General features: G+C 42.6%; 1 protein-coding gene across 1 annotated transcript; it reads left to right on the top strand.

Annotated features, from left to right (window-relative positions):
* The first annotated feature begins 712 nt into the window (after window positions 1–712).
* LOC103764151 (antigen WC1.1) lies at window positions 713–16,433 on the top strand. The gene is made up of 15 exons (XM_018074507.2): window positions 713–782; window positions 3,381–3,695; window positions 5,191–5,499; window positions 7,051–7,365; window positions 8,158–8,469; window positions 8,901–9,218; window positions 9,925–10,239; window positions 11,490–11,804; window positions 12,588–12,650; window positions 12,737–13,051; window positions 13,241–13,276; window positions 13,596–13,733; window positions 14,032–14,127; window positions 15,771–15,944; window positions 16,327–16,433. Exons 1-15 carry the CDS (start codon window positions 713–715, stop codon window positions 16,431–16,433), a joined length of 3,198 nt encoding a protein of 1,065 aa, XP_017929996.2.
* The last annotated feature ends 2,137 nt before the right edge of the window (window positions 16,434–18,570 follow it).

Here is an 18,570-nt window from a genome sequence, read left to right as displayed (position 1 = left end):
TTCCATAAATTCACCATTCTAAATTGAATGAATGAGTGGGTAGAACTACCAGCTACGGTCACCTGAAACAAAAAGAAATTCAGCAGACGAAACAGGACGTCCTGTAATTCACATCCTCAGGGAGAGGGTCTTTCAAGAGCTTCTGCCCATAAAGTTTTGACTGATTAAGAAAGCCCTGAGAAGCACCTGACTCAAGACAAAGTAGGTGTAATTTTTTGCTCACAGAACTACCGCTAGTGATAAACACCACTTCTGTTGATTAGAGAACAATTTTTCCCAATGAGATGGATAAGCTAAAAATTCAGGGATTTTCTTTACCTTTTTCTCTACTACATGGTTCTGCACTTTTACATTCCTTTGTCAGGTCACAAATAACCACTTTGCGTACTGCTCTGCCAGTGCCACCAGTATTGGTCCCGTAGTAAAACAATTCTGAAGATCACATCAGATGTGCAATCATCCTTCATATAAGGTCACAAGCACACTTTTCAAATTTTACTGGAAGTTTTGGTTCTTTCAGGTTTGAGATTAATCTATCGATAACGTCTAAAAAGGTGAACAATATTTCTATTGGTTCCTTCATGTAGTTCACGCTAGCACGTGAATCTATATATTTCCTCTTTTGTAGTCACTTGTGAGACACAGAAAAGCCCATGCAGAGTTTGATCTAGGCAATGCCTGAAGAGCAAAGTTTCATCTATCTGTAATCAAAATGGCAACAAAAGGACATCTTTCTGCTCCAGTGTTGTGGTTGCTTCTCCTCTCCATTCAGGTATCCCTGGGTAAGTACATACTTTATTTCACATAAGACAGTGATATAGGAAAAGTATGTAAATTTAGTATAAATAGGTTGTCATTCTATCAACCTCTAAGGTAAAGAGACAAGAAGGTGTTTAAATATGTTTCTGTCTTTGATTTAATCTCCTTGGTGGTCCTGAGATAAAGAAGGGTAAGCCATCTGTAAAAGTTTTATATTTTACTGAGACATTCTCACAGGAATTCAAGTCCAAGTCAAGCTGTAATGGAAACAAGCTGGATATTCTTATTACTATCTTACCTCTCCTTCTGAACTGGTTGTAGACAGAATTAATAATTCCAGGTCTATGTTCAACATCAGTTAAAATGACGTGGTTGTGCCCTGTGTGTCCAGTGGAATTTGACTGGGTAACACACCATCCCTTCAGTCACTCCTGTATATCTGCAGCTTACTACTATTTGTCTCTCTGCTCTTCTAGAGCTATATGTACATGTTTGAAGCTGGTAATGAGAGACAGATTTTGGAAATCTCTTTTTTTTTCTCTCTACACATGGAGGTGGCACTATAGCATTGTACTTACTTGATGAGAACAAGACTTCATGGTTGATGCTTTGATGTAGTATGGCCCTGATCTTAAAGGTTCTCACCAGTTGTGTGGATGTAGTCACAGTTCATGCTGCAGGGAAGAGGAGGCACTCTTGACACACATTTTCACAATATGAAATGTTTTTATTTAGACATCTTTCTAGCAATGCTTGAGTGTCAACTGAGCTGTACTGTAGAAATGAGAGTGAGTTTTCTGCCAACTTCTTTTTAATGTCAGAGAATAGTAACAGACTGACTGGAAGATGTAGACAAGGGTAGCTTTACCTTGACACCATCATCAGCACCTACCACCTTCATCTCTGCTCTGGAAGTACTTGCACACTCCATGCTTCTAAAGACCACTGATGTTCCCCAGGCAGGGGCATTGTACCAGCAGTGAAGGAGGCACAACCCTCAGGGAATGAGCTGGCAATCTGCTGAAAACCTCCTCTTAGGGCCTGGGTACAGGAATACATGGCTCATTTTCATCCCTTGTCTATGAGGAGAACTGGGTCTTCAGCCAGAGCAAGTAAAACTGATGCCTTCTTACCTTACCCAAGCAGAACACCAAACCACTGAACTCAATGAAGGTACCTGTGGGACATGCTATGGCATGTGAGGAAATACAAAACAGAGTGTCTGTATGAATCATAAAAAATTCACAGTAGATTGATTACAGCAAATTATAGCTTTTATTAGGGAATATTTAAATCTGTTGATTGAGTTATGCTTGCCTCTTGCATGCTATTACATGTTGAAAACATCAGCTATTGGATTATTTAAAAATTCAAGTGCAAAGAGGTCAATTAGTTGAGCTTGTTTTGCTCCTGGACATGGCTTATGGATATGGGTTATCTGATTCCTTTAAACAGGTATTATGAATTAAACTTTTCTTAGGATTCATTTATCTTTTAAATGTATAAATGTTTTAGCTAAGAAAACTCTTTTTTGGACTACATTCTTCAAATAGAGTGTGAGTTGTTCTCCAGAATATTTTTCAGAAGTCTTATAAGACTTATTACAGAAAGATTATGTTCCTTCTGAGACAACATGTTGAAAGAGCAAAGTGATTTTCGAGTTATCTGAGGCTTGTGCTAGGTATGTGAGAGATGTTCTTATTCAGGAGACTCGAGGAAAGAGGACAGTTTGCAGAAAAAATAGCTTTTGGAAGTTATCAACTCTCAGTCACTTGAGTAACAATCTTTTTTTATTTCTAAATCCATATGATAGGCAGAAAATTCTGTGGAAGTCCAGCAGTGTTAGTGAAGAGGTAAAACCTTTGCCTGTGTGTAAAAGAGGTGATCATGTGTCAAAGTCACATTGTCTGTGTCTGATAAAGCAGTGAAGAATCGGGCTACAGACCACATGAAGATGGAGGCAAAACTGCCTTCTAGTTGACTGCTGCTAACAGTTTAGGATGGATTAAGAAATGAAACAGTGGTTAGTTACTGAAAGAAGTGGCTGCATTAGCACCAGTTCATGGGCTAAAACTGACATACTTGCAGCGTCTAGAGAGAAGAATTAGTTGACCTTATCATCCCTCTAGTAGCAGGCCTGGACCCCCTGGTCTCTCTGGTAGCCAACTCCTCCAGTTACCTCTCTCCCAAAGACACATACACTTGGCTCACAGGTCAATTAACCCATGGGATAATCTAGCTTGATATACACTGGCAATCACATACTGACATGCCGTACCCTCGCTCACTCCAGTTGCTGGTGTCTGTTGTGGTGTGCTTTGTGAATCACACAGTGGGGATGTTACTCAGCATTTCCTAGCCCTGATAAGTCAGAAGAAGAGAAAGCTTGCCTGTCATTAGAAATAACTTAAATTTTAGCTCTGCAGTTTGGTCAAATTTGTAAACACAGATAAAGCTCCTTGCAAAAAAACCTTTGAATTGAACTATTTAGAAAGGTGAACCAACTAAGTCTGATGTAAGAGTAAATTAAGAGCAATAATAATCTCATTAACCATATGTAACAGATAATCATGATCAGGCACTGTCCTTTCCATAATCTTGATATGTCTCTGTGTCTGAAGGTGCTGATGAATTGAGGCTGTCAAACGGAACTGGCCCCTGCTCTGGGAGAGTGGAAGTAAAACACGAGGAGCAGTGGGGAACTGTGTGTGATGGTGACTGGACCATAGAAGATGCTGAGGTTGTTTGTAAGCAACTACAATGTGGATCTGCTGTTAAGGCCCTTAATCGAGCTCCTTTTGGAGAAGGGACTGGACCAACATGGTTGTATCGAGTTGATTGCCGTGGTGATGAATCTGCTCTCTGGAACTGCACACATACAGGATGGGGTGCTTTTACCTGCCCTCATTACTTTGATATTGGAGTGATCTGCTCAGGTAAGAATTCATTCAGCCTTGCAGAATAGAAAAAAGATACGAGGCTGGGATCAAACTTTGTCCTAGTACTGCCTCCATTCAGCCACAGCAAGTTGCACCAGCACTAAGTCTTCTACTGACTATATGTGCAAGTCTACTTTGCCTGGGCACAGCAGTGACATAGAATGGACTTATTAAATGACATAGAAGAGAAAAAGAAAATATTTGTTTCTATCACAACTCTCCCAGGCAACAGGACAGCAGTACTAAACTTCTCTATGACCAGGAATGCGAGCTAAAAAAGCAAGTGTAGATGGAGAAGCAAGAAAATACAGTGTTACGCCATACAACTGCCTTCCTTCTCCAGATCTTCACATAAGTTAAGACAGGACAGTCTTCAATGGCAAACAAATCCAATATCTGTTTGGCTGCTTCTTCCGCAAGATGTGCTTGGTTTTGCTCTTTGGATAAAGCATGATTGCATGAGGTTTTTCCTTCCCAGCTTCAAACCTTACATTTGTCGGTTTTGATTTTTATAAGATTCCTCTCAGCCCATTAATACAGCCTGTCTAGATCTCTGAATGGCAGCTTTGCTTTCATGGTTATCTCCCTCCACCCCCCAAAATGATAATAGTGTACTCCATCACCTCCTCCAGGTTGTTGGTAATGTCACTGAGCAGAATGGGTCCCAGGAAAGACCCAACAAGTGGTATTCTGCTTGCTGCCAGTCTTCAGGTAGAGTGCAACCCCCCAGTCATGACTCTCTGAGCCTGACCCATTCAGTCGGCTGTTTAACCATGTTGTCCTTCCACCCAGACCGTAATATCCTAGTTTTTGGACATAAGAATATTGTGCAAGACAGCGCTAATGACCATGCTAAATGTAAGGTAAATTACATGAGCTGCTGTCCCCTCATCCATAAATCCACTTTTATGAGACAAAGCAATCAGGTCCCACAGCCATGATACACCCTCAATAAATCCATGTTGACTCTTCCTATTCATCTTCTTGAGTCCAGAGATGTGTCCCAGGAGGATTTACTCCATAATTTTCCCAGGCACCAAAGTGAGACTGATCAGCCTGTAGATCTTCAGTCTGTCTTTTTAGCCTTTTATGAAGATGGGTGCAACATTTCCTGTTTCCTCTTCCTGGAAAGAAGGAAGCTTTGGCTTCCTATTCATTTAAATAATGAAGTCTCGTGGACACACACTAGTAAATGGCTATTTATTTATCTGTTTAGGGGTTGCTACTTCTCAGTCATTGGCAGATGTTCAAAGATTCCCTAATTCTATAGCTTCCCAAGGACTTAATATTTTCACATACTAAGAAATAAGCAATCTCATACACCATTTTCTTTCTTGTCAGTGGCATACAGGAATTGCCCCAATCACTATTTAAAAGTATCAGTGGTCCTCAGAGAAGTGACGTGACTTGCCCATGAAGGTATATGAGTTATGAAATTAGGTCAGTACAATCAACCTTTGATGCTGGGTTTCTTGGTGTTTTTTTTCCACAGGCTTCTCTGGTCTACGTCTGACTGGAGGGGACACCGCCTGCTCAGGAAATCTGAAAGTAAAGCAAGAAGAAACTTGGGCTACTGTCTGTTTTTCACACATTGATTTCAAAACTGCCTCTGTTATATGTAATGAGTTAGAATGTGGCCAGGCGGTGGATATCTTGAGAGGAACTCACTTTGGTGACAGACATGAACTGATCTGGCAAGAAGAGTTTCACTGTGTAGGGAATGAGACTCACCTTGCACACTGTCCCAGGAACCTACATCACACTAACACGTGCTCTCATGATGCCACTGTTGTATGTTCAGGTGAGACTTTGGACTGGAGAACATAATTTGTGTCCTATATGTCTTCTTCCTGTTAACCCACAGTTCAGAGCCTCTGCACACTCATTTCTGTGATCCTCAGGATTCTTGGATGCTTCCCCTATCACACCTCAAGGGAGGCCAGGACGCTACAGAGAGCAGCCCTGCCATCTCTCATTCACTCCACTGAGAGTCTATATTTGACATGGGCTGTTCTAATCACTTCACTACTGCACCAGAGGCAGATCTCAAAAGGGCTGTAATTTCTTTTATGCTATTAGAGACATGCACTCAATAGTGCTGAGAATTCTTTACACATCTTTCTCTTATAAAAGGAGAAACGGCCAGAAAAGACAAGCAGGAATATGGAGAAATTAATTTATTTCCTGTGGTGACAGTGCGTATGTTAACCCCTGGCACTTCAGCTAATTAAAAAACTGGGAGAGGTATCATACCTCCAAAAGATTGAAGGAGGCACAAGTTACAAAATTCAGTTATTAAAAAAAAAGTTGTCAGAGGCCTAGATGACTTTAGTTGTGATTGACAGGTAACATCACTTAAGAACTCCCTATGGTCATGACTGCTGGGGGATCTACATACTGCTAATGTACTGCCACCCCCTGCAAAAGTGAAGATTAGACCTAGCAAACACAGCTTTTTTTCTGAGGCCACAATTTCAAAGGGGTAAACTAAGCATGGGGCAGAGGTTCTGGCAACACCCTGTCACAAAACCAGCCTGGATAAGGACTGCAGTTCATGTCTGTTTCCCAGTCAAAGGGCTGCAGTCTGTTTCAAGACTGCCTTGGACACTGGCCCGCTGGCCACGGTGACCTGGAGCACTGGCTGGGGAGCTGTAGCAGCCAAAAAGCTCAGTTAAGGTATCTAACAGGTCTTGGCTCCTATCTCTCTCTCTCAAGAGTCTCTGCTCAGAGCTGAAATCCAGCTCTCATTGGGGATACTATGCAAGGACCACGTAAAGATAGGAAGTAACAGTGTGAGAAGGCAGAGGGACTACATGGGGCTGGTAGCAGCACACAATAGTCCTACCCATGCCACACTTAATTTATTGTGAGTATGCTGATGAGTATGGCCTGTTGTGTTCAGAGCCTTACGCTGGGACATGGATAAAAGCTCAGAATTGCACACTGTAGTTGCTGCTTGCTGGGAAACATGAGATAACCAACTACTGGGAGAGAGAGTGCTACTGGTAGCACTTATTCTGAGTTTCTCACAAGCAAGGTAGTGCCAGAACTGCCTCTGCAAGAAAAGATGTTGTAAAGTAGCAGCAGTACTGTGGGGGGGAGGAGAGAGCAGAGCAGAAAAGGAGAGATTGAACTTAGAATCAAAAAACTTTTAGTCATGCAGTGCAGGCTACAACATGGACAACACAGACTTTTTTTTTTCAGAGCTGGCTCATCAACAACCTGCTTTCCAATAACCTGAGACACAGTGAGTGACAGTTCCTTGCAGCTAGTTTCTTGCAGCTTACAATTTTCGGTGCAATAGCACAAAAAAACAAAAAGTAACAGCTAAGTTCCTTTATTCTTCCTTCAGGTTATGGCGGGTACAGGCTGGCAAACGGGAGTACCACATGTTCAGGGAGAGTAGAGCTTCTTCATGGAGGCACATGGGGAACCCTCTGTGACTACCTGTGGGATTTATCAGCTGCCAATATCCTCTGCCAGCAGCTAGACTGTGGAGTTGCCCTATTGATACCAAGGGGACAGTCCTTAGGGAAAGGAAATGGATCTGTCTGGAATGGCACATTCAGCTGCAAGAAGAATGACTCACTCCTGAGAGACTGTCCTGTGAGTGCGCTAGGTCATGATAAATGCCCTGCTGGAAAAGATGCTCGTGTGGTATGCTCAGGTAAGCAGTGGAAAGGTATAAGAGGAGAACTGAAAAACACCTTCTTTGAGGAAAGATACCAACCCAAAATTCAGGGGAGTCTGTGGAGTTATGTTCCATCTTTTGTCTGCTGCTACAGGAGTCAAGGTTGCACTTCCTCTGTACCACAAGGTCGCTCTCTGTGAAAGGCTCCTAGTGTCAGGGAACAGCAAGAGCCGGGCTGCTCCACAGGGTGGGATGAGCTGGGGGCAGAGAGTGAGGACAGCACAGGCAGAGTCCTTACCACCAAGGCACAGTCTAAAGCATCTGCAGAGAGGACAGAGGAAGGTATTGGTAATAAGGTCTATGGACAGTCCCAGACAAGTCAAAGCAATCAATCAAATGCAGGGTCCATGCGGAGAGAACAGCCAGACATAGCAAGAAACAAGACTGGAGACAGTTACACCTGCCACGTACTCGAGACAAGGAACTGAATTCCTGCTCCAGGTTTAAGTGAGGCTTGGACCAGCAGTCTGAGGATGCATAGCTGTAGGCCCTAGGTGAGGCTAGTCCAAACAATTAAGGTCTCAAAACCTAGTGCCCTGATTTTAAAAACAGCAAAGGGGACCAGATCCTGATTTCTAGTCATTCTTCTGAGTAAAACAGGGTGGACTGAAGTCTAGTTATGAGTATGGAAGTTCCAGTGGCCCAGTGAAGCCATTTTTACCATTGAATGATAAGGAAAACTCATTCCCATTTCCCAGTCACTTCCAGGTTGTGCCCATGAGCAGTTACAAATGTAAAGTTTCGGTACTCACTTTCTCTTACATTCAGGGTGTGCAGGGGGCAGGTTGGTGAATGGCACCACATGCTCTGGCATAGTGGAGATCCGCCATGAAGGCACGTGGGGAAGACTCTGCCACTCCCACTGGAATTTGCAAGCTGCCAGCATTCTCTGCCGTCAGCTAAACTGTGGCTATGCAAAGTCAATCCAGATGGAAGACCATTTAGCGGATTGGAATGGGCCTATATGGAGAGATGCTTTTCACTGTGAAGGGACAGAGTCCTGCCTGTGGGATTGTGCTCAAGTGACTTTGGGCAATCCAACCTGTTCAGCCAAAGAAGCAGCCACTGTAATTTGCTCAGGTAAGTCAGAAGTGCCCTTTAACGTGCAGTGCAACTTCAGAACAGAGCAGTGCTGGTGATCTCACTCTCACAAGCAAGTCTGGTATGTCAGCCTGTTTTAATACTCTTTCCCTTCTTTTACCCCACCCCTCCAGCCTTTTGTTTCAGCATAGAAACTTGATTTAGTAGAGGGATTCACATTGTTTAGATGTGCCTGACTCCCCACAGGATCTAATCTCTGAGCTGAGGAAGCCTTTCTTGCTTCCTATTGCAGACCCTTCTGTACCTGAAAGCAAAGAAAGCCTTAGCACAGGCTAAGGCTTAATCAGTGGTGAGAATTAATTTTTTACCAACATAGAAATTTGTCTTCCATATGTGTCCTGCAAATTATCCATACTACAGTAAGAGCAGCAGATATTCTTCAATGTATTTTCCAACTCTCTTGAGCCTAGGTCCCGCTGAATCACTGAGACTCTCAGGTGGAGAGAGCCGCTGTGATGGGCGAGTTGAGATCTCACTCCATGGTGTGTGGAGCAGAGTCCTGGACGACGACTGGGACATTAAGGATGCTCAGGTGGTATGCAGGCAGCTCCAGTGTGGAACTGCTGAGAAAGCCTATTACCTTCCAAAGTCTGAGCGAGGTATGGGTCTTGTTGGCTTAAGGAGTGTCCAGTGTACTGGAAATGAGACTCAGCTGATGCTCTGCAAGACCTACCAGTATCAGACAGTGCCAACTGGAGTTTCTGAAGATGTTGGTGTGATTTGTTCAGGTGAGTTACCTGTGAAAGGCACAGAATGTTTCCTAGGGTTGGCTCCAGGCCACCCTGTGCTGTGGTCTCAGCAGATCTTACATATGCATGAGTCTGAGCTTGATAGTTAAGGCAGCCTGTGTAATTAACATAATGCTTTCTTCATCTAAATTTCTTAAAGGATTTATCTTCCAGAATCAAAACGAAATATTAGAATACAGAAACCATAAGATCACTAATTTGGCCATGATTGCCACGCATTCGGATTGATATTTGAGAATTAAATAGCTTTTATTTTGTGACATTTCTATTTTTATAGATACCTGCAGCCTTTCCTAAGAATATTATAACTGTTTCTACTCTTCTCTGATTTTGTAACCCATCTGTAACAGCAACTGTCTCTGTCTAACTAAACGAGTATGAATAGAGAATAGCTTCTCTGGCTTTAGAAGATAAGGTGACCTCTGCATATACTCAGTATGATCAGATACTCCTCCTTGTTTGCAACATCTCACAGGAATTATTCAAACATTTACATGATAGAGGAGTAGGCCTTTCCCTTTATACAATTTTAGCCTCAAACAAGTTTGGCCTAAGCAAGCATAGCAGAAGAATTGTAATATAACAAAAACATGATGTCTTAAAAATGTTTTTAAAAGACAGCCATTCTGCTGACCTGTGCATTTTGGTTGTGTTGCAGCTTGACAACTGGCTTTTCCTCCTACAGGTAGCAGACAGATCAGGCTGGTGAATGGAACAAAGCGCTGCGCTGGGAGAGTAGAGCTTTATCATGATGGTATCTGGGGCACCATCTGCGATGATAATTGGGATCTATCAGATGCTGATGTTGTTTGCAAACAACTTGGATGTGGTCATGCCATCAAGGCATTTGTCTCTGCTCATTATGGCAAAGGGTCAGGACAGATCTGGCTGGATGACGTGAATTGCACTGGGGATGAATCTGATCTCTGGGCATGTCCCTCTAGGGCATGGGGCCAGCACAACTGCCAACACAAAGAGGATGCTGGAGTCCTGTGCTCAGGTGTGTTTGGAAAACACTTTTCTGAGCTTGTGGGTTCAAACAGGAGGGTTACATGAAAGTTAACAGTGGAGACTTGCTTGGACAGCCTCTTGCTGTCTTGATTACAAGTGTAGTTGGTCAGCATATCCTCATGGTCCTACCAAGATGCAAAGGGTCTACAGAAGTCCATATTTTGCATTAACACACACACACACACACACACAAAATGTGTGTGGTGTGGTGGAATATTTGGGGAGTAAATTAGAGGATTTTGTGAAGATTTCCACAGCAAGGTGCTGTGCGCCCATTACAGTCAGTTGCAGCTCACCCTGAAGCCAATGAAAACAACCCACTGTGAACCAAAGCACTAGAAAATCAAAGTAGATTATGGTGGCTCTGCTCATGCATATTTAGGACAGAGTGAGTTGCAAGAGAAAGGAGAAATGAAAGAGAAGTGGAAAAAGATACTGATGGGAACATGGCTGGAGATATGGTTTCCATACCAGACGAGGTATGTCTCTGAGAGGGCTATGGCCCGTGGATAAGTAACACTGGAAAAGGTACACTCCTGAAAGGACTGCAGGCTATGGAGGACCCACACGGGTTCAGGTAGAACACCTGAAGGGAGTGCAGCCTGTTAGGGCCCATGATGGAGCCAGTACAAATTCTGAAGGGACTGGAGCCTGTGGAACATCCATGCTCCACAACACGGGTAGAACAAATACAGGCAGTTAGCACCGCAAAAAAAAAAAGATTATATACACAGGCAGGAAAAAAATCCCCATGTCATAAGAAGTTTGTGGCACTGAGCATCCCAAGAGATGAGAGACACTGTTGGCACTGAATCAGAGCCACAAAGGAGCAGAAAATAACTACTCCCCTCTAATGCAAGAAGTCCTAGCTGCATATGCAGAGGGTGTCTGAGTGCCACTGAAGTGAGTGCAGACAGATCACTTAAGTTATGCCCTACACTAGTTGTTCTAAATTTTAGGTTCAAGTATTCACTACTACTGAGGGAAGAGCAACCACAACTACATGACAAACATGCCTACTGGCCCTTTGCCAATCAGCGCATATTGATTCAAGCTCTGGATCAGGATTAGCTGAATTTACTAAGTCAGTGGCCAACAATCAATAGTATGAGGAAGACCAAATGTCTTTTACTATAAAAGCCCTAGCATATGGTAATACATATCTGGATTTCACTCATCACAGCCAAGTTCCTAGAAGAATCAGGCCCTCTAATTCCATTTTTATGTCTTCGCTTCCAGATTTCTTGGCTCTGAGGCTGGTGAATGGCAATGACTGTGCTGGGCGTCTAGAAGTTTTCTACAATGGGACATGGGGGAGTGTTTGTTCCAATCGTATGACTCAAGTCACTGCAGTAACTGTATGCAAACACCTGGGCTGTGGAGATGGAGCGGAAATTGCAGAAGATTTCAAATACGGCAGAGGTTCTGGGCCCACATGGTTGGACCACATTGAGTGCACTGAGCAACACAGCTCTCTCTGGCAGTGTCAATCAGACCCCTGGGATCCTCAGTCATGTGATAACCGAGCAGAAGAGACCCACATTTCTTGCACTGGTAATCAGAAATACATTTGTATAGAATTGCCCAGACATTAACCTATGCACACATATAGGGACATTGCAGAAATTACCTTATGTTTGCTTGTTATATAGTATACGTTATTTCTAGTTTCATGCAAATGGTAGAAACATTTTTGTCTACATCCTTGACGTAAATGAGTGAATTAAAATTACATGATTGTCACGGAATGCAGTTACCCAGTGGAAATCCTAAGGGATTCCCCAATAGGACAGTGCAGTTGCATATTTTTTAAGCAAAAATCTATGATACACAAGTCACCCTGTGAGATCTGAGTTAGGATCAGACTTCTCAAGAAGTCTAGAGGCAGGTATGTGTTTCTACATGCATGGAGGCATATCACTGCACATGTACATGCATGCACACATAGGCATGCTCATAGCCATGGATAAGTGTACAAATCAGTTTGGCTCTAAAGATCCACTTCTAATGCCTGCTCTTGTGACAGTATTTCATACCCCTGGGTATGAATATCTATATTCATATATATTCACTATAATATAAATGAATTCTAGATGACATTCGGATATCCTGAGAGGGATTGCAGCTGCCTCATGTGAGAAGAAAGAAAGCATAGCCAACAGGAAGATTATTTTACTTACAGCAATAGCCAAACAGCAATCCATCAAGAACTAAGCAGGCCACACATGTATTTCAGGAAAAAAATTAACTTGATGGTTAATTTTCAGGCAATTTACACTCCCTTACTTTTTTTCAGAAAACAATTAAATGATTTACTTCACTATTTAAATTCTGCAGGAAGAAAAGAGGCAACATCTCCAGCCACATTTCCTAAGTGTCCAAATTCTACAAGGTGTTCAGGTACTTTGACCTCTTTGTTTTTCCTTATTTGTCACTCTGAAGCTTCCTGCTCTTTTAGTAAAACAGAAGGTTTCTGTGTTTTGCAGACAGGGAGAAGTTACGAGTCATAGGAGGAGAGGATGAATGTTCTGGCAGAGTGGAGATTTGGCACCAAGGTTCCTGGGGAACAATCTGTGATGACACCTGGGACGTGGCAGATGCTAATGTTGTATGCAGGCAGCTGGGCTGTGGATCTGCTGTGTCTGCTCTGAGTGAAGCTGCCTTTGGGGAAGGGACTGGTCCCATCTGGCTGGAGAAGGTGCACTGTAAAGGAACAGAGCTGTCTCTTTGGGACTGTCCTGCCAAGTCTTTGTTTGGCAAAAGCTGTGATCATAAGGAAGATGCTGCTGTGAATTGCTCTGGTTAGTGACTGGTCCTTTATTACACAGATCTGGGAAGGAGGCAGATAGAGGAGCATTACATCAGCTGTACTTCCCAGTGACCAGCCCTTTCATAATTTTGACTGCAGGAACACACAAATGATATGAAGATATTCTCCCTGTTTTTCACACTTACCTCTTCTTTAATGTAGACTCACTTTCCTTTTGCAGGTACGACAGAAACAACAGCATTACCCACTAGAGCAGGTAAATTCCTTCTTCCTTCTTCCCCCTTTCTTTCTGCCATCAAATGACAGTTTAACATCCCTGATATTGCCTAGCAGGTAAATCAGCAGTTTATTTCAGCTCACCAGAAAGCATCTCCTGCAGCCTTTTGTAAAGGAAAACCTAGTGGCACTATCCCCAGCTGCCGAATTTTACCTGCTTGAGCAGGACCCACAACTGGGCAGCAGGTGACCTGCCTCACCCTGCTAGCATGGGCACAGGGTAGAGGAGCAGCTCTCTGGAGGAGAGAGTTCTCTGGGACATCTGATTCGTTTCCTGTTCCTTTTTCATTTCCATTCAGATCCCCCTCGCCGCCCTGCAACAGACAGCACGAGACTTTCAATGCCTGTCATCCTCTGCATTATCCTGGGGACCCTTCTCTGCCTGGTCCTTGCCATTCTTGCTAGACAGATCCAACGTGCCAGGGCACAGCAGAGAGGTGGGTCCCTCAGGACTGGTATGAAATGCCTCCTTGACATGGCTGGCAGTGTTTAGTTGCCTGGGGAGTTTGAGGGGAGGAGTGACTGAGATGAATTGCATCTGTTGCCACACCAAGATTTTCACTCGTTTTCTGGCAGTGAAGTGGCCCAGCAGTGCTTATCCTCAGTCAGCACATCTTGGTGACTTTCTAGGTACTAACCTGGCCATGCAGCCCCTTTAGGGCACTTGTCCTTTTCAAGACCCCAACCCGAGTATGAGCATAGACTGTGTGAGTGATCATTACCTTTTACTTTCAGACTCCAGACTATCCTATGACCCCTTCTCCGAGGCTGTCTATGAAGAGATTGATTATAATCTGATGGGGGAAAAGCAGGTCGTGACTTTCCTCTCAGGTCTGTGTGTCTTGCTCTTCTCAAGGGAAAGCTCTTTCTGGTGCCCCTGACCCCTGTCTGATACTTTGTAGCTCCCAAATCTACTGGAAAACTAAAAATTCCTAGATTTGAGGAGAGGAGTTTTCTGCCCAGTGGACTCTGCCAATTCCTCTCCTAAGGACAATTTGTTTTGTGCAGCCATAGACTATAGATCAGTATAGGTCAAACAAAACAAACAAACAAAAGCTTCTTGCTGCAATTATTTAAAGCAGGGACAAATAAAGGAATAATTTGCATCTCTCTGCCAGGAACTGTGCCCCTGTAGGCTTCCTCCTGGATTGCTTTTCTCCCTCTGTGGCTTGTCTCCCCCATGAGCCACGAGAGTGTTATGGGACCCCTGAGGGATTCTTGGTTATTCCACTGAAAGCCTTGCAGGAGTAATGCTAACTGCCAAAGAATCTGTTGAACTTGGATGGTATTACTCTAGCCTGCTCTTTTTCTCATGATGCAGTCTTAGCAGATAAGGAGAGTTTAATCTGATACCACATTCTTTCTCATTTGCCTAGATTCTTATTCAGAGAGTTCAAAAACAAAGGTACAGTTTTATAGAGGAGACGATGAAGAAAACGGTCCTGGAGCAACTCAAGGTAATGATCATACAAAGAAAGAGATCCCAGATCAGTTTTTAATTCCAAAATTTTCATTATTAGTGATTAAAACTTTTTCATTGCTTCACTCCATGTGCTAGTGATGTTTTGATGTGAATCAAAATTTTCTTTTTAACTCTTGTGGTGGAAGAATGTCATACAATCTCATATACAAGTGCTAGTTTTCTCTTCTATATGAGGAGTTTGAAATAGACGTTTGCTGATACTGTTGCACACTCCACAGGATCCAGTCACGTGAATCCAACAATTTGATAACTGCGTCTCCCAGAAATTTCAACTGTAATAGCTTGTAAACTATTGCTTTATTTCTGAGAAAAATGAGGAGAATTAAGACAGAGGAAAGACATGCTCCAAATAAGAACACTGGCATACAATTTGAATAGGTTAGGAAATTTTAATCCAAGAGGTCTGAAGAAAATGCAGATTCCCAGCTGCAGGGTTTTGGTTTGGTTTGGGTTTTTTTTAAATTTGAAATAGCTGAAGGAGAGCAAGAGTTTGAAAAAGAGCTGAAATTTTCTAGAACTGATCAAAAAGCTCCTTTAGCTGCTACCTGGTCTCCAAGAGATCAACTTCAAAAGGCACAAGCAGTTTTGGACCTCAGTTGCCCATACATCAGACTCTGCTGCATCATGTCCTTAATTTTATTGTCCATTGCTTTTTTAATACTGATTTTTTTTAGTTAAAAATAAATTAAAAGCTTTTTCTTACTTGTTTTGAAATGCTTATAAAGATGATAATTATTCCAAATAAGATCTCTTTTTCTTATTCAGATTGAGTATTGATTGTTACATAAAAAGTAAAACAGGAGGGCTTTAATTTATTTTCATGTTTATACACATATTATTTGTAAGTATATGTATATACCATAAAACTGTGAAAACTAACGTTCTCTGAGGGATGGATTCCAGTTAAGTACAGACATGTCAGTATTAAAGCCTTGTATTGCTGGATCATCAGCTACTGCTTTCTCTAGTGGAAGAACTCTCCTTGTTACAGCTAACACCTGTACTGTTCCAGAGATCTTTCCACTGCCTGAAAATGCCCTGGAAAATGACTATGATGATGCGACAGAAGCTCCTGGACCTAAAGATGCTTCTCTTTACGGGCAGAATGAACAGGAAATCATTGGGAACCCTGGAGAAAGTGACAGAAACAAGGACTCACAGACAGGTGAGGCTAGAAGAGCAATGCTGTTAGTTTTCGTAATCTATAATTACTGTATTGAACTCAAAGATAATCAAGGTGGAAGGTACCTCAAGGGATCAGCTAGGTTTTATCTAACCACTATCAGGAAAAACTGCCTTTACTAGAAGTGTTTAAAGTCAGATCAGTAATCTGTTTTCTGGAAACAGCTAGCTTGATCTTTGGATATGTGTGCATGTTATCAGAAGGCAGAATGACATAAGCATTTCTCGGGTCTTTCACAGCACTCATATCTAAGGTTCTGATTTCTAGAGGAGACAAATGACAGCTGCGCAACCATATAAATGGGTTTATACAATACAGAGTGTGCATTTATCTGTCTCAAGTGTTCTTCCCTTCATGTTTTCAGACTGGAGTCCTAGTATGTTCCGAAACAGGACCCCTGAAGCTGAGAGATCTTCATCCCCCGCTCTTGAAGATACAGGCTATGATGACATTGAAGAGCTGGGATGCTGATAGAGACTGCTGAGCTGTACTGACCACTTTTGGAAATAAAACTCTGTTCATAAAATGCTAATTCATTACTAGCAGAACCAGAACTACCTACACTTAGGATTAGTTTACATAAATTTGGATTATTTGTAGAGAAGTGATTACATACTTATAAGATAAACAAACACGACTTTTAAGAAAATCTTTCAAATTTCCCTTATAATTTCTTGTTGCCAAGACTGCCTATATGCTTTTTGCTTTTATTTCTAAATATTGTAGTTGCAATTATTTTTCTACTGAGTTAATCTGTTAAATTATGATATTTTCTTATTAGAAACTGTTCAAAGATCTCTTCTCAAATTTATGCTTTTCCTCTCAGATACATGGGACACCTTTCTGGGGATTATTATGAATGGAGAATGAACTGCAAGAAAATAATCAAAATTCTGTTTCATCCAAGTCTTTGAAAAAGGAATTCTTGCTGATTGCTTCTGCAACACCATCAACAAGGCCTGACAGGCATGCTGTGAGAGATGGAAGGAGAGAAACGCATACATCCATGTGATTTAACTGCATCATGCTATCTACTTTCCTGACTCACTAACAGAAAAACTGGGAAAGTAGAAATAGAGAGTGTTTGGAAGGAACAGGAAAAGGCAGCAGAAACTGACAGGGGCAACCAATTCTATGGCAGAAAAAGGTGTGGCAGAAATTTTATCCCTGTCAGAACTGTCTACACAGGATAGAATTTCTCCTCTCTGGTGGCACCAGGCAGTGACCAGGAAGAAGGAAACCCTGGAGCCTCAGAGATGGCAACAACTGATGTCATCAACATGATCCATTTAAGCTGAGTATTCCCCAGGTGACTGGGGTATATAATCCTCACTGGGATGAGTGGACTGATATTGGGAATGTGCTCACGGTGTTAAAATTTGTAGCCAAACTCTTACAACATTATGGCTGCACCTAAATGGGACCCGCACAAGGTCAGTTTTGGGATAATTGGAGTAATTGTATTGAAAGCATATTAACAGAACACAAGATCAACAAAAGATGTAAAGTGGCTTAACTGTGGGATCTATCAAGCAAAATTCTTATTTTGGGGGATGAAAACAGACGCACACAGAATTATGTATAAGTAACAGGTCACTTCAATTTATTAAATCAGAAACAATGAATCATTCATTGAGGCTAAAAAGCAGGATGAAAACCAAGAGAATCAGACTAACACCAAGCTCATTACAAATCTATCTTTAAAGTTTTTTAAAAAATCAGGTACAAAAGGAAATTGTTGTTTGTGAGTGGAGTTACAGGTAGCACTGCTTGTTGCAGTCTGTGTAGCCAGCTGTGTTAGTGTCCTGTGTGTATGTACCTATGAATCTCTCTGGGACAGACACTCGGGCTCTCTACTGGCTGAACTGGCACATGGGAAAGCAGTAGTCACATCCATAGGCTCCAGTGGCCCGGAAAAAGGAAACCCCAGAAGTTCAGAGGATGTCTGAGGCAGTGACTTATAGCATCCGTTAAATTCACACTCAGCAGTGTTTTTGACCCCTTGAGGATTTTCCTTTCGAAAGGCACTACTAATTCTTCCAAATAGATTTTTTTTTTTATTCAGTCGTTCATTAATTCCTTTTTCCCACTATGTCTACCAATATGCCTGGTAAAGACGTCACACTGGTGTTTCCCAGCTCTCTCCCAAATCCTGTACTCGCATGTTAAAAAAAAGATTTCAGCAACTGTCGGTAGTTCGTGTTTTTCATCCGTAAAAGTTACTCTTAGTTCAGAAAGCTGCTTTGTTGACAATTGAGATTACAGCCAGATGAATAATGAGGAGCACGTGACAGGATGCAGGGGGAAGCGTCTGGGCATTGCACGTAACTTCTTGTAGGATGGTTAGGGGAGGAACTAAAGCTGGGGGAAAGGGAAGGGTTTAGCTGAATGGAGGAGGAACAAGTATGGGAAAATCGAGGGTAGGGAGACAGAAGGGCCGGTTGCACGTAAAGCGTTTGCTGATCCGGCAGGGAAGCCGTGCTCCCGGGAAAACATGCTGCACTGCTCCGCTGAGTCAGCTCCCAGGTTCCCTCCTCGGGAGCCTCCACTCCCCCGGCCTCGCCATGGAGAAGGACTCAGGCTCCCTCCCGGTCCCCCGCGAAGCCGC

The sequence above is a fragment of the Manacus vitellinus genome, unplaced genomic scaffold (genome assembly GCF_001715985.3).
Source record: "Manacus vitellinus isolate BGI_N305 unplaced genomic scaffold, ASM171598v3 scaffold_28_pilon, whole genome shotgun sequence".
Classification (NCBI taxonomy): domain Eukaryota; kingdom Metazoa; phylum Chordata; class Aves; order Passeriformes; family Pipridae; genus Manacus; species Manacus vitellinus.
The sequence above is the reverse complement of the archived record's forward strand: the minus strand, read 5'-3'. Positions and strand labels throughout refer to the sequence as shown.

Excerpts from the sequence above, each read along its gene's own strand:
- LOC103764151 (XM_018074507.2), top strand. The coding sequence starts at position 713 with ATGGCAACAAAAGGACATCTTTCTGCTCCAGTGTTGTGGTTGCTTCTC. Across the intron at positions 783-3,380 it reads CTCCATTCAGGTATCCCTGG|GTGCTGATGAATTGAGGCTG; the intron begins GTAAGTACATAC and ends CTGTGTCTGAAG. Across the intron at positions 14,128-15,770 it reads GGTCGTGACTTTCCTCTCAG|CTAACACCTGTACTGTTCCA; the intron begins GTCTGTGTGTCT and ends TCCTTGTTACAG.